The sequence below is a fragment of the Garra rufa genome, unplaced genomic scaffold, assembly GCF_049309525.1.
Source record: "Garra rufa unplaced genomic scaffold, GarRuf1.0 hap1_unplaced_002, whole genome shotgun sequence".
NCBI lineage: Eukaryota > Metazoa > Chordata > Actinopteri > Cypriniformes > Cyprinidae > Garra > Garra rufa.
The window spans coordinates 375792-399492 of NW_027394277.1; the positions used below are offsets into that span (position 1 = coordinate 375792).

At 39.6% G+C, this 23701-nt stretch overlaps 1 protein-coding gene across 1 annotated transcript in view; it reads left to right on the plus strand.

Annotated features, from left to right (window-relative positions):
* The first annotated feature begins 497 nt into the window (after positions 1–497).
* LOC141305334 (exportin-6-like) overlaps positions 498–23701 on the plus strand; it is a 45556-nt gene continuing 22352 nt past the window's right edge. Inside the window, exons 1-4 of the mRNA XM_073832451.1 lie at positions 498–538; positions 734–866; positions 4571–4717; positions 10551–10697. Coding sequence (XP_073688552.1) covers positions 498–538; positions 734–866; positions 4571–4717; positions 10551–10697 — 468 coding nt within the window. The remainder of the gene's footprint in view (positions 539–733; positions 867–4570; positions 4718–10550; positions 10698–23701) is intronic.

Below are 23701 nucleotides of genomic sequence, written 5' to 3' on the forward strand. Positions count from 1 at the left end.
AGGGAATTGTCATAAAGAGTTTCAGACGGACCCGGTTAGGGTGGCAAGAGGGCAGCAGGTGTCTGTTAGCCCTCTGTTTTGCTCAAACATCATTAGGCGTCTGATGTTGGTGGTGTCGACACTGGCTTGAGCTTGTCCGAGTTGCTGGTGGTCTGATTGAATGGGTCCTGGCTGTTGAGCCATGAAGTGTTGCACCTCTGGGCTAGAGGTGACCCAGAGCAGATGGAGTCTATCTTAGTGATTCCCACTGGTCCAAGACTGCAGGTGAAAGTCAAATGTCTCTCAGGTAGGCATGGACATCATTGTCTCCTACACGTTCTGGTGTGAATGCAGGGATGTCTCTGGCCATTCGATTGAGATTGTGTCACTTCATGTGCTGTTTCAGGACTCACCTGAATGAGTCCTTTTCCTTCTGACACTGCATAAGTTTTCAGGAAGTCGACTTGTGTCAAGCAGAGGGTTTTGCCCCTCCCCCTCTTGTATCTGTGTACCGGGATATGGGGGTCTGCACTGCTGGCTGTGTGGTGTGCAGCAGGGTGTATGCTATTTGTCTAGTCCATCTGCAGTCTGTAGGACTTTTCCAAGTCTTTCTGGACCATGTTGAGCTCCTCTTTAAGGTTGCAGAATTGCTAAGTTAAGGTTTGGACTACAGCTCTGGCTGCATGCAGAAGGCCTTCTACGGCCTTGGCTCTTGTGTCTCTCTTATTAAGTTATGTGTGTACTGTTTTAACAGTGACTTTGTGTGGAACAGTTCTCTGTTTAAGTCTTGTCTGGTGGCCTTTTCAAGCTGCTACCTGTGTCTGGCAGCTGTTAAAGCCTTCGTAAAGACTGGTGATTTCCTTCCATTGCTCTGTCAGGTTCCTTGCGTCTGTCGGTTCCTCCTCTTTTCCAAAGGGTGTCGGTTCCCTTTGGAACTCTGTGACTTGCAGGTTCAGTTCATTTGCCTCCTGTCTGAGGCCCTTGAGGGTGTGGGCCAAGGAGATGATGATGCTGGTCAGTTCCTGGTTGTCCAGGCTGGAAGTGAGGCGACCACGTTGCAGTCCCGCTGTTCCTTCCTCTGCCGTTGCAGGCTGTTGGCTGCTTTAGGCTAAAGGATGTCCCTCACAGCACTCTGCCGAGTCTCCAGTTGGTCCTGGTTGTTGGCAGGGCTGGATGTCTGAGACACGCTGGTTCACTTGTGGAGACACGAGAGAGAGAGGCAGAAGGCAAATGCAAGTACAAACACAAAACAGAGGTGGTAAGCTATCTTTATGGTGATTGGCTCTGTAGGCCAGATAAGGTGTGGATAGCTGTCGTGGGGCAGCTAGTGAGATTGGACCCTGAGATTTTGTGCAGGTGAGCACAAAGGGAGTGTTATGAGTAATTTTAAAACAGGATGAAAGCAAGGGTCAGCTACTGACCATGCTGTACACGTGGTCACATTTTTACTCAATGCACTGATGGTTCTCAAGTTTGGTCACTAGGATGGTGTTGAATAAAACAAAACGAAATAAAATCATAGAGAGACAGTGGAAGAAAGAAGGGCTTTCCTGATTTAGTTTAAGTCTGAGCTATGACTTAGCAGTTGTCACTCGTTCAGAGGAATGCTGCAGGAGTGTCATTAAACCTAGGGGGTGTTAGCTAGGCTAGCAGGGACACATCAAACATCTATATAAGGAGGGGTATAGAGAGGGACAGGAATTAGTCTGCTAATAACCTGCTTTGTTCATTAAGGGGACAGCGGTTTCTGGAACTGCTATAATCCTATACCGGGAGAGAGATGATGATGGTCGGACAAACTAAACTGAGGTGAAAGCTTAATGAAAGTGTCCTAATAGCTTTAGGGAACTAAAGGGAGAAGTGAATACATTGATTTAATCAAACTTCTAATTTGATTGAAATCATCTTAGCTGAATTTGTTACATTCAAGCTAAATAAAGGTTAGTAAATTAGACCAAATACAAGAGAGGCAGAATGAAGTCAAAATAAAGATAACATGGTCAAAACCCAAAGTATGTGAGGAGGGGCTACCCTGACTGATCCTACATAGAGGGTGACAGCCAAGCAGGAAATGAATTCAAGAGAAAGGGGGGATAGCAAGAGAGAGGGAGAGAGAAATTGTTTAAACTAGTGATGGGGTCTTTGAGCATACTCTGTAGAGGTTTGGGCCCTCAGTCACTCCCTTATTTCTCGAATCCATGATACGGAGTGTATGGTGATTTCAGCAAACGAGGCTTCTTGCACTATAGCTTTTCAAATTGAATTGAATTTCAGCGGGTTCGATGCAAGGTCTCATGAACCAATGTCTAAGATTTGTATTCAATCTTGCATCAACCCTATAAATTGTACACATTTAGTGACACATTTAAAGGCAGGAGGTATACTTTAAAGTCTCATATTGCTCTGATTGGCCAAGCTTTCATTCGTTTCCTGAAATATAACTCATTAAAAGACCCTTATCCTTTAAAGGTATTAGGGATCGTTGATCACCTTTAATTAATTGCACCTTCAATAAATCATTGTTTATTGGTTTGGAAAAAGGTGTTTCATTAAGTTTCATTTTCACTACACTTCCCCTGTCCTGACCAGCAGGGGTTTCCAGCACTGGGCGTTTCACAACAGTGAATCATTTGTGGCACAAATGAATTGTTTGATTCAAAACCTCAAGCAGCTTTGTCTCTCCCATCACTAGTTAAAATCAAAATCCCTTAGTCTAAAATGTTCCAAAGTCTGTAGTCTTTGGGTTAAATGTTACACTCTACACTCACACGGGTCTAAGTGTTAGCTGAGTGCTAACAGCTCTCAGTTGAGGTGGAGGGCTTTAACTTGTATGCGTTTAGGGCTGCTAAAGAGCTAGCTTTAGCTATACGCGGTTGTTCGTTTGCCCTAAGGTCTGTGAAGTGGGTGGTGCTGTTATCAGATTAACCCAGAAGTGTCTGCTCACACTTCCGGGGTCATGTGTTGCTAGGAGACCGATGTAAGCTCACAACCCAGCCCAAGCGGAGCAGCGATTGGTCCGTGCTGTGAGCATGCACTGGGACTCACATGTGGTCAGATGAGGTGTGCTCAGTCATGACGTCACATGCAACTCGTTCACAAATCAAAACAGCATGTTCACTTCACAGGTAATGGTGAATTATTAGTCAGCTACACTATAATAACACCATTTATTTGACGTAAATGTTTCACATGAGCGGATCAATATGAATACACTGATACGTAATACATAATTAGGCCTTAAATCAGTGAAGTGAGACGCATTTCTCAGATCACCTACAGCTGTGCTGAAGTGGGGACTTCTTAGCCCAAGTTCAGACTGATCTATTCTGGGTACCATTTATACGAGCTGCTAATCTGAGATTTCTTCGTCAGAGAAGGCTTACGCTACTACCAACAAAATTGGGATTTCTTCGCCAATTTCGGGTAAATTCCTTATCGTACGATTCAAACATGCTTATAGCATTGGAAAATGTTTTTAAAACATTATTAATATGACGTAAATGTTTCACATGAGCGGATCAATATGAATACAATAATACGTAACATAAGACGGCCGTAATCAGTGAAATGAAGAGCATCGTTCAGATCACCTACAACAGAACTGAGTTGGGGGTTTCTTCGCCCAAGTTCAGACAGATTTATTCTGGTACCATTTATACGAGGTGCTAATCTGAGATTTCTTCGTCAGAGAAGGCTTACGCTACTACCAACAAAATTGGGATTTCTTCGCCAATTTTAGGTTAGTTTCTTACTGTACGATTTAAATGCATTATAGCATTGAAGAACTTTCTACTTCTCATAGTAAGGGACCTTCAAGCTATAGTCTATCTGATTTTATCAGAAGCTGCATGTGTAGGATGTTAATAAAATTCATGTGAAAAACGCACAAGTTTGATTCTGAGTCTGCTTGCAAATAATGTTTAAACGATTGCCCGCATTCTCTCCACCAAAATATGTTGCGAATTTAGCTCAAAAGGGAAATGTATATAAATAATTACAATTAATCTTGATTAATTACCATTATTTATATCAGCCGCCAGTAGTAACTGTAGCGGAATCGAATCGCCATCAATTAATCTGTTCGCCTAGCGAACATACAGGGTAATTTCTTATCAACCCTAAGCAATGATATTTTCTTGGCCACAGAATAATAACATTGTTAGCGTAATAATGCATTAGAGCATGTAGCTTGATCGGAAATCGTAAAGGGACATTAATTTGCAAGGCAGAATCAGAAACCCATGTAATTTGTGCACAAGAGTTTTATTAACTAACGACTAACATATAACTAATCTAAACAAACAAAACAAACATATACTCATTCATACAGGGTAGGGTAAGAGGATGGTTAGAGCAGTATAGGAAAAGGGGCTTGAGGCTGAGCTGACCATCTAAAGAACCATCAGTTTCTAATTCAAAGAGCCATATACGATAACTTACACTTAAACCTCTGTTTAGTGGAAGAAACGATACTTGCATCCGTACGAGAGTCTCGTGGAGCCTCTGAAGAAGTCCTGGATGGTTCCATTTGATGGCCGGAGTTGCACTTTCTTGAAGCTCTGAGGTTGTTCTTGACTCTGTTGTGGTTGAGAGAGTCTTCTCTCCCAAATGGGCTGTTCTGAGGAACAGCAGGCCGCACTTCAGAGATGGGGATCCAGAGATGGCCATGAGTGAAGAGGGAGAGAGTTCCGATGGTGTACATTTGGATAAGTTCCATAGTCGAGTGAAATTACCTCCAGTGGGAGTATTCTGTGTGGAGAGTCCACACATCTCCATATGTTGAGGCCCCCCCCCTCTGGGCCTGGGGAGGCCTCCCCACAGGCAGCAATCAAGTTTTCAGAAAGAACTGGACGGAACTAGGTGTGAGCCCTTTTAACATTTAGGAGATAACACCTCTCAAAGTGGACTTGACCAATGAGAGAGGCTGAAATTCCGAGCGGGGGTTTCGAAATGATGTGGGCTTTTATGGCCCTTTGTTTGAGAGCAAGGTATTTTGCATGTGGGTAAATTCATGTAAATCTACTAGGGATTTATGAAACTCTAATATGTTACCTGTGTATCAACATATAATATGCATCATCTTTTAGATCATCAAAATACGAATTCAGAGATACTAAACATGACACGTACATAATATATCTACATGAGATATCTATCTATATCTATCTTAACACATGCATAAAACATTACACATATATAAAAAAGAAAAAAAAAGACAAGGTACATAAACCACAATGATATACACAATGAATGGACCATTTGTGTGTTCATTCATAGGAAGGTTTTCCTATAAATTAGGGAAGAGTCCATTTCAGTAGGCCAAATGTCTTTCTTAAAATTGCTGCATTCCTTTGGATCGTAAAACTGGTGTTATCAGATAGTTGCCCTGGCAACTGAGCCCTTAAGGCCCAGTAGCTTTAATGTTGGTAGAACTGGGGGTTGTTTCTAGAATGCCAACCTAAAGTTGGCTTCTTGGTTTTAAGGATAATTTGTTAAATGTAACAAATAACTATGTTTGATTGGTCCAGACGCTACACAATGCAAGCTGAATCTCTGTCCCACTTTAAATTTACACTCTATGCATGAATAAAACCTATTTTGCAACACAGAGAAACATATCTGAAAGTGTTAGAAGTGTTTTGCATGATTTTTGAAGTTAGACCCTGAAATGTCAGAAAACAGCGTTTCAGCGCAGAACAAAGTTGGTTCAGGCAATGCAAGCTGAATCTCTGTCCCACTTTAAATTTACACTCTGTGCATGAATAAAAGCTATTTTGCAACACAGAGAAACATATATGAAGGTGTTAGAAGTGTTTTGCATGATTTTTGAAGTTAGACCCTGAAATGTCAGAAAACAGCGTTTCAGCGCAGAACAAAGTTGGTTCAGGCAATGCAAGCTGAATCTCTGTCCCACTTTAAATTTGCAGTCTGTGCATGAATAAAAGCTATTTTGCAACACAGAGAAACATATCTGAAGGTGTTAGAAGTGTTTTGCATGATTTTTGAAGTTAGACCCTGAAATGTCAGAAAACAGCATTTCAGCGCAGAACAAAGTTGGTTCAGGCAATGCAAGCTGAATCTCTGTCCCACTTTAAATTTACACTCTGTGCATGAATAAAACCTATTTTGCAACACAGAGAAACATATCTGAAGGTGTTAGAAGTGTTTTGCATGATTTTTGAAGTTAGACCCTGAAATGTCAGAAAACAGCTTTTCAGCGCAGAACAAAGTTGGTTCAGGCAATGCAAGCTGAATCTCGGTCCCACTTTAACTTTGCAGTCTGTGCATGAATAAAACCTATTTTGCAACACAGAGAAACATATCTGAAGGTGTTAGAAGTGTTTTGCATGATTTTTGAAGTTAGACCCTGAAATGTCAGAAAACAGCATTTCAGCGCAGAACAAAGTTGGTTCAGGCAATGCAAGCTGAATCTCTGTCCCACTTTAAATTTACACTCTATGCATGAATAAAACCTATTTTGCAACACAGAGAAACATATCTGAAGGTGTTAGAAGTGTTTTGCATGATTTTTGAAGTTAGACCCTGAAATGTCAGAAAACAGCTTTTCAGCGCAGAACAAAGTTGGTTCAGGCAATGCAAGCTGAATCTCTGTCCCACTTTAAATTTACACTCTGTGCATGAATAAAAGCTATTTTGCAACACAGAGAAACATATCTGAAGGTGTTAGAAGTGTTTTGCATGATTTTTGAAGTTAGACCCTGAAATGTCAGAAAACAGCGTTTCAGCGCAGAACAAAGTTGGTTCAGGCAATGCAAGCTGAATCTCTGTCCCACTTTAAATTTGCAGTCTGTGCATGAATAAAACCTATTTTGCAACACAGAGAAACATATCTGAAGGTGTTAGAAGTGTTTTGCATGATTTTTGAAGTTATACCCTGAAATGTCAGAAAACAGCGTTTCAGTGCAGAACAAAGTTGGTTCAGGCAATGCAAGCTGAATCTCTGTCCCACTTTAAATTTACACTCTGTTCATGAATAAAACCTATTTTGCAACACAGAGAAACATATCTGAAGGTTTTAGAAGTGTTTTGCATGATTTTTGAAGTTAGACCCTGAAATGTCAGAAAACAGCTTTTCAGCACAGAACAAAGTTGGTTCAGGCAATGCAAGCTGAATCTCGGTCCCACTTTAACTTTGCAGTCTGTGCATGAATAAAACCTATTTTGCAACACAGAGAAACATATCTGAAGGTGTTAGAAGTGTTTTGCATGATTTTTGAAGTTAGACCCTGAAATGTCAGAAAACAGCGTTTCAGCGCAGAACAAAGTTGGTTCAGGCAATGCAAGCTGAATCTCTGTCCCACTTTAAATTTACACTCTATGCATGAATAAAACCTATTTTGCAACACAGAGAAACATATCTGAAAGTGTTAGAAGTGTTTTGCATGATTTTTGAAGTTAGACCCTGAAATGTCAGAAAACAGCGTTTCAGCGCAGAACAAAGTTGGTTCAGGCAATGCAAGCTGAATCTCTGTCCCACTTTAAATTTACACTCTGTGCATGAATAAAAGCTATTTTGCAACACAGAGAAACATATCTGAAGGTGTTAGAAGTGTTTTGCATGATTTTTGAAGTTAGACCCTGAAATGTCAGAAAACAGCGTTTCAGCGCAGAACAAAGTTGGTTCAGGCAATGCAAGCTGAATCTCTGTCCCACTTTAAATTTGCAGTCTGTGCATGAATAAAACCTATTTTGCAACACAGAGAAACATATCTGAAGGTGTTAGAAGTGTTTTGCATGATTTTTGAAGTTAGACCCTGAAATGTCAGAAAACAGCGTTTCAGCGCAGAACAAAGTTGGTTCAGGCAATGCAAGCTGAATCTCTGTCCCACTTTAAATTTACACTCTGTGCATGAATAAAACCTATTTTGCAACACAGAGAAACATATCTGAAGGTGTTAGAAGTGTTTTGCATGATTTTTGAAGTTAGACCCTGAAATGTCAGAAAACAGCTTTTCAGCGCAGAACAAAGTTGGTTCAGGCAATGCAAGCTGAATCTCTGTCCCACTTTAAATTTACACTCTGTGCATGAATAAAACCTATTTTGCAACACAGAGAAACATATCTGAAGGTGTTAGAAGTGTTTTGCATGATTTTTGAAGTTAGACCCTGAAATGTCAAAAAACAGCTTTTCAGCACAGAACAAAGTTGGTTCAGGCAATGCAAGCTGAATCTCGGTCCCACTTTAACTTTGCAGTCTGTGCATGAATAAAACCTATTTTGCAACACAGAGAAACATATCTGAAGGTGTTAGAAGTGTTTTGAATGATTTTTGAAGTTAGACCCTGAAATGTCAGAAAACAGCTTTTCAGCGCAGAACAAAGTTGGTTCAGGCATTCAAGATGAATCTCGGTCCCACTTTAACTTTGCAGTCTGTGCATGAATAAAACCTATTTTGCAACACAGAGAAACATATCTGAAGGTGTTAGAAGTGTTTTGCATGATTTTTGAAGTTAGACCCTGAAATGTCAGAAAACAGCTTTTCAGCGCAGAACAAAGTTGGTTCAGGCAATGCAAGCTGAATCTCTGTCCCACTTTAAATTTGCAGTCTGTGCGTGAATAAAACCTATTTTGCAACACAGAGAAACATATCTGAAGGTGTTAGAAGTGTTTTGCATGATTTTTGAAGTTAGACCTTGAAATGTCAGAAAACAGCGTTTCAGCGCAGAACAAAGTTGGTTCAGGCAATGCAAGCTGAATCTCTGTCCCACTTTAAATTTACACTCTATGCATGAATAAAACCTATTTTGCAACACAGAGAAACATATCTGAAGGTGTTAGAAGTGTTTTGCATGATTTTTGAAGTTAGACCCTGAAATGTCAGAAAACAGCGTTTCAGCGCAGAACAAAGTTGGTTCAGGCAATGCAAGCTGAATCTCTGTCCCACTTTAAATTTACACTCTGTGCATGAATAAAAGCTAGTTTGCAACACAGAGAAACATATCTGAAGGTGTTAGAAGTGTTTTGCATGTTTTTTGAAGTTAGACCCTGAAATGTCAGAAAACAGCTTTTCAGCGCAGAACAAAGTTGGTTCAGGCAATGCAAGCTGAATCTCGGTCCCACTTTAACTTTGCAGTCTGTGCATGAATAAAACCTATTTTGCAACACAGAGAAACATATCTGAAGGTGAAGTGTTTTGCATGATTTTTGAAGTTAGACCCTGAAATGTCAGAAAACAGCGTTTCAGCGCAGAACAAAGTTGGTTCAGGCAATGCAAGCTGAATCTCTGTCCCACTTTAAATTTGCAGTCTGTGCATGAATAAAACCTATTTTGCAACACAGAGAAACATATCTGAAGGTGTTAGAAGTGTTTTGCATGATTTTTGAAGTTAGACCCTGAAATGTCAGAAAACAGCGTTTCAGCGCAGAACAAAGTTGGTTCAGGCAATGCAAGCTGAATCTCTGTCCCACTTTAAATTTACACTCTGTGCATGAATAAAACCTATTTTGCACCACAGAGAAACATATCTGAAGGTGTTAGAAGTGTTTTGCATGATTTTTGAAGTTAGACCCTGAAATGTCAGAAAACAGCTTTTCAGCGCAGAACAAAGTTGGTTCAGGCAATGCAAGCTGAATCTCTATCCCACTTTAAATTTACACTCTGTGCATGAATAAAAGCTATTTTGCAACACAGAGAAATATATCTGAAGGTGTTAGAAGTGTTTTGCATGATTTTTGAAGTTAGACCCTGAAATGTCAGAAAACAGCTTTTCAGCGCAGAACAAAGTTGGTTCAGGCATTCAAGATGAATCTCGGTCCCACTTTAACTTTGGAGTCTGTGCATGAATAAAACCTATTTTGCAACACAGAGAAACATATCTGAAGGTGTTAGAAGTGTTTTGCATGATTTTTGAAGTTAGACCCTGAAATGTCAGAAAACAGCGTTTCAGCGCAGAACAAAGTTGGTTCAGGCAATTGTTGCGAATTTAGCTCAAAAGGGAAATGTATATAAATAATTACAATTAATCTTGATTAATTACCATTATTTATATCAGCCGCCAGTAGTAACTGTAGCGGAATCGAATCGCCATCAATTAATCTGTTCGCCTAGCGAACATACAGGGTAATTTCTTATCAACCCTAAGCAATGATATTTTCTTGGCCACAGAATAATAACATTGTTAGCGTAATAATGCATTAGAGCATGTAGCTTGATCGGAAATCGTAAAGGGACATTAATTTGCAAGGCAGAATCAGAAACCCATGTAATTTGTGCACAAGAGTTTTATTAACTAACGACTAACATATAACTAATCTAAACAAACAAAACAAACATATACTCATTCATACAGGGTAGGGTAAGAGGATGGTTAGAGCAGTATAGGAAAAGGGGCTTGAGGCTGAGCTGACCATCTAAAGAACCATCAGTTTCTAATTCAAAGAGCCATATACGATAACTTACACTTAAACCTCTGTTTAGTGGAAGAAACGATACTTGCATCCGTACGAGAGTCTCGTGGAGCCTCTGAAGAAGTCCTGGATGGTTCCATTTGATGGCCGGAGTTGCACTTTCTTGAAGCTCTGAGGTTGTTCTTGACTCTGTTGTGGTTGAGAGAGTCTTCTCTCCCAAATGGGCTGTTCTGAGGAACAGCAGGCCGCACTTCAGAGATGGGGATCCAGAGATGGCCATGAGTGAAGAGGGAGAGAGTTCCGATGGTGTACATTTGGATAAGTTCCATAGTCGAGTGAAATTACCTCCAGTGGGAGTATTCTGTGTGGAGAGTCCACACATCTCCATATGTTGAGGCCCCCCCCCCTCTGGGCCTGGGGAGGCCTCCCCACAGGCAGCAATCAAGTTTTCAGAAAGAACTGGACGGAACTAGGTGTGAGCCCTTTTAACATTTAGGAGATAACACCTCTCAAAGTGGACTTGACCAATGAGAGAGGCTGAAATTCCGAGCGGGGGTTTCGAAATGATGTGGGCTTTTATGGCCCTTTGTTTGAGAGCAAGGTATTTTGCATGTGGGTAAATTCATGTAAATCTACTAGGGATTTATGAAACTCTAATATGTTACCTGTGTATCAACATATAATATGCATCATCTTTTAGATCATCAAAATACGAATTCAGAGATACTAAACATGACACGTACATAATATATCTACATGAGATATCTATCTATATCTATCTTAACACATGCATAAAACATTACACATATATAAAAAAGAAAAAAAAAAGACAAGGTACATAAACCACAATGATATACACAATGAATGGACCATTTGTGTGTTCATTCATAGGAAGGTTTTCCTATAAATTAGGGAAGAGTCCATTTCAGTAGGCCAAATGTCTTTCTTAAAATTGCTGCATTCCTTTGGATCGTAAAACTGGTGTTATCAGATAGTTGCCCTGGCAACTGAGCCCTTAAAGCCCAGTAGCTTTAATGTTGGTAGAACTGGGGGTTGTTTCTAGAATGCCAACCTAAAGTTGGCTTCTTGGTTTTAAGGATAATTTGTTAAATGTAACAAATAACTATGTTTGATTGGTCCAGACGCTACACAATGCAAGCTGAATCTCTGTCCCACTTTAAATTTACACTCTATGCATGAATAAAACCTATTTTGCAACACAGAGAAACATATCTGAAAGTGTTAGAAGTGTTTTGCATGATTTTTGAAGTTAGACCCTGAAATGTCAGAAAACAGCGTTTCAGCGCAGAACAAAGTTGGTTCAGGCAATGCAAGCTGAATCTCTGTCCCACTTTAAATTTACACTCTGTGCATGAATAAAAGCTATTTTGCAACACAGAGAAACATATATGAAGGTGTTAGAAGTGTTTTGCATGATTTTTGAAGTTAGACCCTGAAATGTCAGAAAACAGCGTTTCAGCGCAAAACAAAGTTGGTTCAGGCAATGCAAGCTGAATCTCTGTCCCACTTTAAATTTGCAGTCTGTGCATGAATAAAACCTATTTTGCAACACAGAGAAACATATCTGAAGGTGTTAGAAGTGTTTTGCATGATTTTTGAAGTTAGACCCTGAAATGTCAGAAAACAGCGTTTCAGCGCAGAACAAAGTTGGTTCAGGCAATGCAAGCTGAATCTCTGTCCCACTTTAAATTTACACTCTGTGCATGAATAAAACCTATTTTGCAACACAGAGAAACATATCTGAAGGTGTTAGAAGTGTTTTGCATGATTTTTGAAGTTAGACCCTGAAATGTCAGAAAACAGCTTTTCAGCGCAGAACAAAGTTGGTTCAGGCAATGCAAGCTGAATCTCGGTCCCACTTTAACTTTGCAGTCTGTGCATGAATAAAACCTATTTTGCAACACAGAGAAACATATCTGAAGGTGTTAGAAGTGTTTTGCATGATTTTTGAAGTTAGACCCTGAAATGTCAGAAAACAGCGTTTCAGCGCAGAACAAAGTTGGTTCAGGCAATGCAAGCTGAATCTCTATCCCACTTTAAATTTACACTCTGTGCATGAATAAAAGCTATTTTGCAACACAGAGAAACATATCTGAAGGTGTTAGAAGTGTTTTGCATGATTTTTGAAGTTAGACCCTGAAATGTCAGAAAACAGCTTTTCAGCGCAGAACAAAGTTGGTTCAGGCATTCAAGATGAATCTCGGTCCCACTTTAACTTTGCAGTCTGTGCATGAATAAAACCTATTTTGCAACACAGAGAAACATATCTGAAGGTGTTAGAAGTGTTTTGCATGATTTTTGAAGTTAGACCCTGAAATGTCAGAAAACAGCTTTTCAGCGCAGAACAAAGTTGGTTCAGGCAATGCAAGCTGAATCTCTGTCCCACTTTAAATTTGCAGTCTGTGCATGAATAAAACCTATTTTGCAACACAGAGAAACATATCTGAAGGTGTTAGAAGTGTTTTGTATGATTTTTGAAGTTAGACCCTGAAATGTCAGAAAACAGCGTTTCAGCGCAGAACAAAGTTGGTTCAGACAATGCAAGCTGAATCTCTGTCCCACTTTAAATTTACACTCTGTGCATGAATAAAAGCTATTTTGCAACACAGAGAAACATATCTGAAGGTGTTAGAAGTGTTTTGCATGATTTTTGAAGTTAGACCCTGAAATGTCAGAAAACAGCTTTTCAGCGCAGAACAAAGTTGGTTCAGGCAATGCAAGCTGAATCTCTGTCCCACTTTAAATTTGCAGTCTGTGCGTGAATAAAACCTATTTTGCAACACAGAGAAACATATCTGAAGGTGTTAGAAGTGTTTTGCATGATTTTTGAAGTTAGACCCTGAAATGTCAGAAAACAGCGTTTCAGCGCAGAACAAAGTTGGTTCAGGCAATGCAAGCTGAATCTCTGTCCCACTTTAAATTTACACTCTGTGCATGAATAAAAGCTATTTTGCAACACAGAGAAACATATCTGAAGGTGTTAGAAGTGTTTTGCATGATTTTTGATGTTAGACCCTGAAATGTCAGAAAACAGCTTTTCAGCGCAGAACAAAGTTGGTTCAGGCAATGCAAGCTGAATCTCGGTCCCACTTTAACTTTGCAGTCTGTGCATGAATAAAACCTATTTTGCAACACAGAGAAACATATCTGAAGGTGTTAGAAGTGTTTTGCATAATTTTTGAAGTTAGAACCTGAAATGTCAGAAAACAGCGTTTCAGCGCAGAACAAAGTTGGTTCAGGCAATGCAAGCTGAATCTCTGTCCCACTTTAAATTTACACTCTATGCATGAATAAAACCTATTTTGCAACACAGAGAAACATATCTGAAAGTGTTAGAAGTGTTTTGCATGATTTTTGAAGTTAGACCCTGAAATGTCAGAAAACAGCGTTTCAGCGCAGAACAAAGTTGGTTCAGGCAATGCAAGCTGAATCTCTGTCCCACTTTAAATTTACACTCTGTGCATGAATAAAAGCTATTTTGCAACACAGAGAAACATATATGAAGGTGTTAGAAGTGTTTTGCATGATTTTTGAAGTTAGACCCTGAAATGTCAGAAAACAGCGTTTCAGCGCAGAACAAAGTTGGTTCAGGCAATGCAAGCTGAATCTCTGTCCCACTTTAAATTTGCAGTCTGTGCATGAATAAAACCTATTTTGCAACACAGAGAAACATATCTGAAGGTGTTAGAAGTGTTTTGCATGATTTTTGAAGTTAGACCCTGAAATGTCAGAAAACAGCGTTTCAGCGCAGAACAAAGTTGGTTCAGGCAATGCAAGCTGAATCTCTGTCCCACTTTAAATTTACACTCTGTGCATGAATAAAACCTATTTTGCAACACAGAGAAACATATCTGAAGGTGTTAGAAGTGTTTTGCATGATTTTTGAAGTTATACCCTGAAATGTCAGAAAACAGCGTTTCAGAGCAGAACAAAGTTGGTTCAGGCAATGCAAGCTGAATCTCTGTCCCACTTTAAATTTACACTCTGTGCATGAATAAAAGCTATTTTGCAACACAGAGAAACATATCTGAAGGTGTTAGAAGTGTTTTGCATGATTTCTGAAGTTAGACCCTGAAATGTCAGAAAACAGATTTTCAGCGCAGAACAAAGTTGGTTCAGGCAATGCAAGCTGAATCTCGGTCCCACTTTAACTTTGCAGTCTGTGCATGAAGAAAACCTATTTTGCAACACAGAGAAACATATCTGAAGGTGTTAGAAGTGTTTTGCATGATTTTTGAAGTTAGACCCTGAAATGTCAGAAAACAGCATTTCAGCGCAGAACAAAGTTGGTTCAGGCAATGCAAGCTGAATCTCTGTCCCACTTTAAATTTACACTCTATGCATGAATAAAACCTATTTTGCAACACAGAGAAACATATCTGAAGGTGTTAGAAGTGTTTTGCATGATTTTTGAAGTTAGACCCTGAAATGTCAGAAAACAGCTTTTCAGCGCAGAACAAAGTTGGTTCAGGCAATGCAAGCTGAATCTCTGTCCCACTTTAAATTTACACTCTGTGCATGAATAAAAGCTATTTTGCAACACAGAGAAACATATCTGAAGGTGTTAGAAGTGTTTTGCATGATTTTTGAAGTTAGACCCTGACATGTCAGAAAACAGCGTTTCAGCGCAGAACAAAGTTGGTTCAGGCAATGCAAGCTGAATCTCTGTCCCACTTTAAATTTGCAGTCTGTGCATGAATAAAACCTATTTTGCAACACAGAGAAACATATCTGAAGGTGTTAGAAGTGTTTTGCATGATTTTTGAAGTTATACCCTGAAATGTCAGAAAACAGCGTTTCAGTGCAGAACAAAGTTGGTTCAGGCAATGCAAGCTGAATCTCTGTCCCACTTTAAATTTACACTCTGTTCATGAATAAAACCTATTTTGCAACACAGAGAAACATATCTGAAGGTTTTAGAAGTGTTTTGCATGATTTTTGAAGTTAGACCCTGAAATGTCAGAAAACAGCTTTTCAGCACAGAACAAAGTTGGTTCAGGCAATGCAAGCTGAATCTCGGTCCCACTTTAACTTTGCAGTCTGTGCATGAATAAAACCTATTTTGCAACACAGAGAAACATATCTGAAGGTGTTAGAAGTGTTTTGCATGATTTTTGAAGTTAGACCCTGAAATGTCAGAAAACAGCGTTTCAGTGCAGAACAAAGTTGGTTCAGGCAATGCAAGCTGAATCTCTGTCCCACTTTAAATTTACACTCTATGCATGAATAAAACCTATTTTGCAACACAGAGAAACATATCTGAAAGTGTTAGAAGTGTTTTGCATGATTTTTGAAGTTAGACCCTGAAATGTCAGAAAACAGCGTTTCAGCGCAGAACAAAGTTGGTTCAGGCAATGCAAGCTGAATCTCTGTCCCACTTTAAATTTACACTCTGTGCATGAATAAAAGCTATTTTGCAACACAGAGAAACATATCTGAAGGTGTTAGAAGTGTTTTGCATGATTTTTGAAGTTAGACCCTGAAATGTCAGAAAACAGCGTTTCAGCGAAGAACAAAGTTGGTTCAGGCAATGCAAGCTGAATCTCTGTCCCACTTTAAATTTGCAGTCTGTGCATGAATAAAACCTATTTTGCAACACAGAGAAACATATCTGAAGGTGTTAGAAGTGTTTTGCATGATTTTTGAAGTTAGACCCTGAAATGTCAGAAAACAGCGTTTCAGCGCAGAACAAAGTTGGTTCAGGCAATGCAAGCTGAATCTCTGTCCCACTTTAAATTTACACTCTGTGCATGAATAAAACCTATTTTGCAACACAGAGAAACATATCTGAAGGTGTTAGAAGTGTTTTGCATGATTTTTGAAGTTAGACCCTGAAATGTCAGAAAACAGCTTTTCAGCGCAGAACAAAGTTGGTTCAGGCAATGCAAGCTGAATCTCGGTCCCACTTTAACTTTGCAGTCTGTGCATGAATAAAACCTATTTTGCAACACAGAGAAACATATCTGAAGGTGTTAGAAGTGTTTTGCATAATTTTTGAAGTTAGACCCTGAAATGTCAGAAAACAGCGTTTCAGCGCAGAACAAAGTTGGTTCAGGCAATGCAAGCTGAATCTCTATCCCACTTTAAATTTACACTCTGTGCATGAATAAAAGCTATTTTGCAACACAGAGAAATATATCTGAAGGTGTTAGAAGTGTTTTGCATGATTTTTGAAGTTAGACCCTGAAATGTTAGAAAACAGCTTTTCAGCGCAGAACAAAGTTGGTTCAGGCATTCAAGATGAATCTCGGTCCCACTTTAACTTTGGAGTCTGTGCATGAATAAAACCTATTTTGCAACACAGAGAAACATATCTGAAGGTGTTAGAAGTGTTTTGCATGATTTTTGAAGTTAGACCCTGAAATGTCAGAAAACAGCTTTTCAGCGCAGAACAAAGTTGGTTCAGGCAATGCAAGCTGAATCTCTGTCCCACTTTAAATTTACACTCTGTGCATGAATAAAACCTATTTTGCAACACAGAGAAACATATCTGAAGGTGTTAGAAGTGTTTTGCATGATTTTTGAAGTTAGACCCTGAAATGTCAAAAAACAGCTTTTTAGCACAGAACAAAGTTGGTTCAGGCAATGCAAGCTGAATCTCGGTCCCACTTTAACTTTGCAGTCTGTGCATGAATAAAACCTATTTTGCAACACAGAGAAACATATCTGAAGGTGTTAGAAGTGTTTTGCATGATTTTTGAAGTTAGACCCTGAAATGTCAGAAAACAGCTTTTCAGCGCAGAACAAAGTTGGTTCAGGCAATGCAAGCTGAATCTCTATCCCACTTTAAATTTACACTCTGTGCATGAATAAAAGCTATTTTGCAACACAGAGAAACATATCTGAAGGTGTTAGAAGTGTTTTGCATGATTTTTGAAGTTAGACCCTGAAATGTCAGAAAACAGCTTTTCAGCGCAGAACAAAGTTGGTTCAGGCATTCAAGATGAATCTCGGTCCCACTTTAACTTTGCAGTCTGTGCATGAATAAAACCTATTTTGCAACACAGAGAAACATATCTGAAGGTGTTAGAAGTGTTTTGCATGATTTTTGAAGTTAGACCCTGAAATGTCAGAAAACAGCTTTTCAGCGCAGAACAAAGTTGGTTCAGGCAATGCAAGCTGAATCTCTGTCCCACTTTAAATTTGCAGTCTGTGCGTGAATAAAACCTATTTTGCAACACAGAGAAACATATCTGAAGGTGTTAGAAGTGTTTTGCATGATTTTTGAAGTTAGACCCTGAAATGTCAGAAAACAGCGTTTCAGCGCAGAACAAAGTTGGTTCAGGCAATGCAAGCTGAATCTCTGTCCCACTTTAAATTTACACTCTATGCATGAATAAAACCTATTTTGCAACACAGAGAAACATATCTGAAGGTGTTAGAAGTGTTTTGCATGATTTTTGAAGTTAGACCCTGAAATGTCAGAAAACAGCGTTTCAGCGCAGAACAAAGTTGGTTCAGGCAATGCAAGCTGAATCTCTGTCCCACTTTAAATTTACACTCTGTGCATGAATAAAAGCTAGTTTGCAACACAGAGAAACATATCTGAAGGTGTTAGAAGTGTTTTGCATGATTTTTGAAGTTAGACCCTGAAATGTCAGAAAACAGCTTTTCAGCGCAGAACAAAGTTGGTTCAGGCAATGCAAGCTGAATCTCGGTCCCACTTTAACTTTGCAGTCTGTGCATGAATAAAACCTATTTTGCAACACAGAGAAACATATCTGAAGGTGAAGTGTTTTGCATGATTTTTGAAGTTAGACCCTGAAATGTCAGAAAACAGCGTTTCAGCGCAGAACAAAGTTGGTTCAGGCAATGCAAGCTGAATCTCTGTCCCACTTTAAATTTGCAGTCTGTGCATGAATAAAACCTATTTTGCAACACAGAGAAACATATCTGAAGGTGTTAGAAGTGTTTTGCATGATTTTTGAACTTAGACCCTGAAATGTCAGAAAACAGCTTTTCAGCGCAGAACAAAGTTGGTTCAGGCAATGCAAGCTGAATCTCTGTCCCACTTTAAATTTGCAGTTTGTGCATGAATAAAACCTATTTTGCAACACAGAGAAACATATCTGAAGGTGTTAGAAGTGTTTTGCATGATTTTTGAAGTTAGACCCTGAAATGTCAGAAAACAGCTTTTCAGCGCAGAACAAAGTTGGTTCAGGCAATGCAAGCTGAATCTCGGTCCCACTTTAACTTTGCAGTCTGTGCATGAATAAAACCTATTTTGCAACACAGATAAACATATCTGAAGGTGTTAGAAGTGTTTTGCATGATTTTTGAAGTTAGACCCTGAAATGTCAGAAAACAGCGTTTCAGCGCAGAACAAAGTTGGTTCAGGCAATGCAAGCTGAATCTCTGTCCCACTTTAAATTTACACTCTGTGCATGAATAAAACCTATTTTGCACCACAGAGAAACATATCTGAAGGTTTTAGAAGTGTTTTGCATGATTTTTGAAGTTAGACCCTGAAATGTCAGAAAACAGCTTTTCAGCGCAGAACAAAGTTGGTTCAGGCAATGCAAGCTGAATCTCTATCCCACTTTAAATTTACACTCTGTGCATGAATAAAAGCTATTTTGCAACACAGAGAAATATATCTGAAGGTGTTAGAAGTGTTTTGCATGATTTTTGAAGTTAGACCCTGAAATGTCAGAAAACAGCTTTTCAGCGCAGAACAAAGTTGGTTCAGGCATTCAAGATGAATCTCGGTCCCACTTTAACTTTGGAGTCTGTGCATGAATAAAACCTATTTTGCAACACAGAGAAACATATCTGAAGGTGTTAGAAGTGTTTTGCATGATTTTTGAAGTTAGACCCTGAAATGTCAGAAAACAGCTTTTCAGCGCAGAACAAAGTTGGTTCAGGCAATGCAAGCTGAATCTCTGTCCCACTTTAAATTTACACTCTGTGCATGAATAAAACCTATTTTGCAACACAGAGAAACATATCTGAAGGTGTTAAAAGTGTTTTGCATGATTTTTGAAGTTAGACCCTGAAATGTCAAAAAACAGCTTTTCAGCACAGAACAAAGTTGGTTCAGGCAATGCAAGCTGAATCTCGGTCCCACTTTAACTTTGCAGTCTGTGCATGAATAAAACCTATTTTGCAACACAGAGAAACATATCTGAAGGTGTTAGAAGTGTTTTGCATGATTTTTGAAGTTAGACCCTGAAATGTCAGAAAACAGCTTTTCAGCGCAGAACAAAGTTGGTTCAGGCAATGCAAGCTGAATCTCTATCCCACTTTAAATTTACACTCTGTGCATGAATAAAAGCTATTTTGCAACACAGAGAAACATATCTGAAGGTGTTAGAAGTGTTTTGCATGATTTTTGAAGTTAGACCCTGAAATGTCAGAAAACAGCTTTTCAGCGCAGAACAAAGTTGGTTCAGGCATTCAAGATGAATCTCGGTCCCACTTTAACTTTGCAGTCTGTGCATGAATAAAACCTATTTTGCAACACAGAGAAACATATCTGAAGGTGTTAGAAGTGTTTTGCATGATTTTTGAAGTTAGACCCTGAAATGTCAGAAAACAGCTTTTCAGCGCAGAACAAAGTTGGTTCAGGCAATGCAAGCTGAATCTCTGTCCCACTTTAAATTTGCAGTCTGTGCGTGAATAAAACCTATTTTGCAACACAGAGAAACATATCTGAAGGTGTTAGAAGTGTTTTGCATGATTTTTGAAGTTAGACCCTGAAATGTCAGAAAACAGCGTTTCAGCGCAGAACAAAGTTGGTTCAGGCAATGCAAGCTGAATCTCTGTCCCACTTTAAATTTACACTCTATGCATGAATAAAACCTATTTTGCAACACAGAGAAACATATCTGAAGGTGTTAGAAGTGTTTTGCATGATTTTTGAAGTTAGACCCTGAAATGTCAGAAAACAGCGTTTCAGCGCAGAACAAAGTTGGTTCAGGCAATGCAAGCTGAATCTCTGTCCCACTTTAAATTTACACTCTGTGCATGAATAAAAGCTAGTTTGCAACACAGAGAAACATATCTGAAGGTGTTAGAAGTGTTTTGCATGATTTTTGAAGTTAGACCCTGAAATGTCAGAAAACAGCTTTTCAGCGCAGAACAAAGTTGGTTCAGGCAATGCAAGCTGAATCTCTGTCCCACTTTAACTTTGCAGTCTGTGCGTGAATAAAACCTATTTTGCAACACAGAGAAACATATCTGAAGGTGTTAGAAGTGTTTTGCATGATTTTTGAAGTTAGACCCTGAAATGTCAGAAAACAGCGTTTCAGCGCAGAACAAAGTTGGTTCAGGCAATGCAAGCTGAATCTCTGTCCCACTTTAAATTTACACTCTATGCATGAATAAAACCTATTTTGCAACACAGAGAAACATATCTGAAGGTGTTAGAAGTGTTTTGCATGATTTTTGAAGTTAGACCCTGAAATGTCAGAAAACAGCGTTTCAGCGCAGAACAAAGTTGGTTCAGGCAATGCAAGCTGAATCTCTGTCCCACTTTAAATTTACACTCTGTGCATGAATAAAAGCTAGTTTGCAACACAGAGAAACATATCTGAAGGTGTTAGAAGTGTTTTGCATGATTTTTGAAGTTAGACCCTGAAATGTCAGAAAACAGCTTTTCAGCGCAGAACAAAGTTGGTTCAGGCAATGCAAGCTGAATCTCGGTCCCACTTTAACTTTGCAGTCTGTGCATGAATAAAACCTATTTTGCAACACAGAGAAACATATCTGAAGGTGAAGTGTTTTGCATGATTTTTGAAGTTAGACCCTGAAATGTCAGAAAACAGCGTTTCAGCGCAGAACAAAGTTGGTTCAGGCAATGCAAGCTGAATCTCTGTCCCACTTTAAATTTGCAGTCTGTGCATGAATAAAACCTATTTTGCAACACAGAGAAACATATCTGAAGGTGTTAGAAGTGTTTTGCATGATTTTTGAAGTTAGACCCTGAAATGTCAGAAAACAGCGTTTCAGCGCAGAACAAAGTTGGTTCAGGCAATGCAAGCTGAATCTCTGTCCCACTTTAAATTTACACTCTGTGCATGAATAAAACCTATTTTGCACCACAGAGAAACATATCTGAAGGTGTTAGAAGTGTTTTGCATGATTTTTGAAGTTAGACCCTGAAATGTCAGAAAACAGCTTTTCAGCGCAGAACAAAGTTGGTTCAGGCAATGCAAGCTGAATCTCGGTCCCACTTTAACTTTGCAGTCTGTGCATGAATAAAACCTATTTTGCAACACAGAGAAACATATCTGAAGGTGTTAGAAGTGTTTTGCATGATTTTTGAAGTTAGACCCTGAAATGTCAGAAAACAGCGTTTCAGCGCAGAACAAAGTTGGTTCAGGCAATGCAAGCTGAATCTCTGTCCCACTTTAAATTTACACTCTGTGCATGAATAAAAGCTATTTTGCAACACAGAGAAACATATCTGAAGGTGTTAGAAGTGTTTTGCATGATTTTTGAAGTTAGACCCTGAAATGTCAGAAAACAGCTTTTCAGCGCAGAACAAAGTTGGTTCAGGCAATGCAAGCTGAATCTCGGTCCCACTTTAACTTTGCAGTCTGTGCATGAAGAAAACCTATTTTGCAACACAGAGAAACATATCTGAAGGTGTTAGAAGTGTTTTGCATGATTTTTGAAGTTAGACCCTGAAATGTCAGAAAACAGCGTTTCAGCGCAGAACAAAGTTGGTTCAGGCAATGCAAGCTGAATCTCTGTCCCACTTTAAATTTACACTCTGTGCATGAATAAAAGCTATTTTGCAACACAGAGAAACATATCTGAAGGTGTTAGAAGTGTTTTGCATGATTTTTGAAGTTAGACCCTGAAATGTCAGAAAACAGCTTTTCAGCGCAGAACAAAGTTGGTTCAGGCATTCAAGATGAATCTCGGTCCCACTTTAACGTTGGAGTCTGTGCATGAATAAAACCTATTTTGCAACACAGAGAAACATATCTGAAGGTGTTAGAAGTGTTTTGCATGATTTTTGAAGTTAGACCCTGAAATGTCAGAAAACAGCGTTTCAGCGCAGAACAAAGTTGGTTCAGGCAATGCAAGCTGAATCTCTGTCCCACTTTAAATTTACACTATGCATGAATAAAACCTATTTTGCAACACAGAGAAACATATCTGAAAGTGTTAGAAGTGTTTTGCATGATTTTTGAAGTTAGACCCTGAAATGTCAGAAAACAGCGTTTCAGCGCAGAACAAAGTTGGTTCAGGCAATGCAAGCTGAATCTCTGTCCCACTTTAAATTTACACTCTGTGCATGAATAAAAGCTATTTTGCAACACAGAGAAACATATATGAAGGTGTTAGAAGTGTTTTGCATGATTTTTGAAGTTAGACCCTGAAATGTCAGAAAACAGCGTTTCAGCGCAGAACAAAGTTGGTTCAGGCAATGCAAGCTGAATCTCTGTCCCACTTTAAATTTGCAGTCTGTGCATGAATAAAACCTATTTTGCAACACAGAGAAACATATCTGAAGGTGTTAGAAGTGTTTTGCATGATTTTTGAAGTTAGACCCTGAAATGTCAGAAAACTTTCTGGGTTACTTTTCAGTAACCTTGTTCCCTGAGAGAGCGGAACGAGATGCTGCGCTTGCCAAAGCGCTATGGGAACGTCTCTATTCGTGACCAGCTGTGAATAATGTGTGTAACACGTCAACAGAATTGACCCGGAGGTATTATAGCCTCGGTTGATGACGTCATCAGAGCGCACCGTGACACGAGGCTATAAATAGATGAGCCGCAGGTGCATCGTCAGGATATTTTGTCTGAAGAGCAGTCCTGCTGGACATCTTCAGCACGGCATGATAGCGCAGCATCTCGTTCCGCTCTCTCAGGGAACAAGGTTACTGAAAAGTAACCCAGAAAGTTCCCTTTTGAGAGCTACACTCGATGCTGCGCTTGCCAAAGCGCTATGGGAACGAGAATACCCACGCCGCCGTGCTTGAACATGTCTGGACCCCTATGGCTGTGCAGGTGTGTTTCACAAGAACGCAAGGAGGCCTAGACATTAGCTTGTGATGTCGACTCAAGGACGTGAGAGCCCGGAGTGGCATGAACATCCAAACTATAAAATCTTATAAATGTGTGCGGAGAGGACCAGCCCGCCGCATCACAAACTTGTTGCAGGGGAGCACCCCTTGCCAACGCATTGGACGAGGCGACCCCTCTGGTGGAGTGAGCCCTTAGACCTATAGGCGAAGCTTGACCGCGCGCCTCATAGGCAAGAGCAATAGCATCCCTGACCCAATGAGACATAGTCTGCTTGGAGGCAGCTGCCCCTCTGTTATGGACACCATAACAGATGAAAAGTTGCTCTGACTTACGCCACTGGCTAGTGCGGTGGA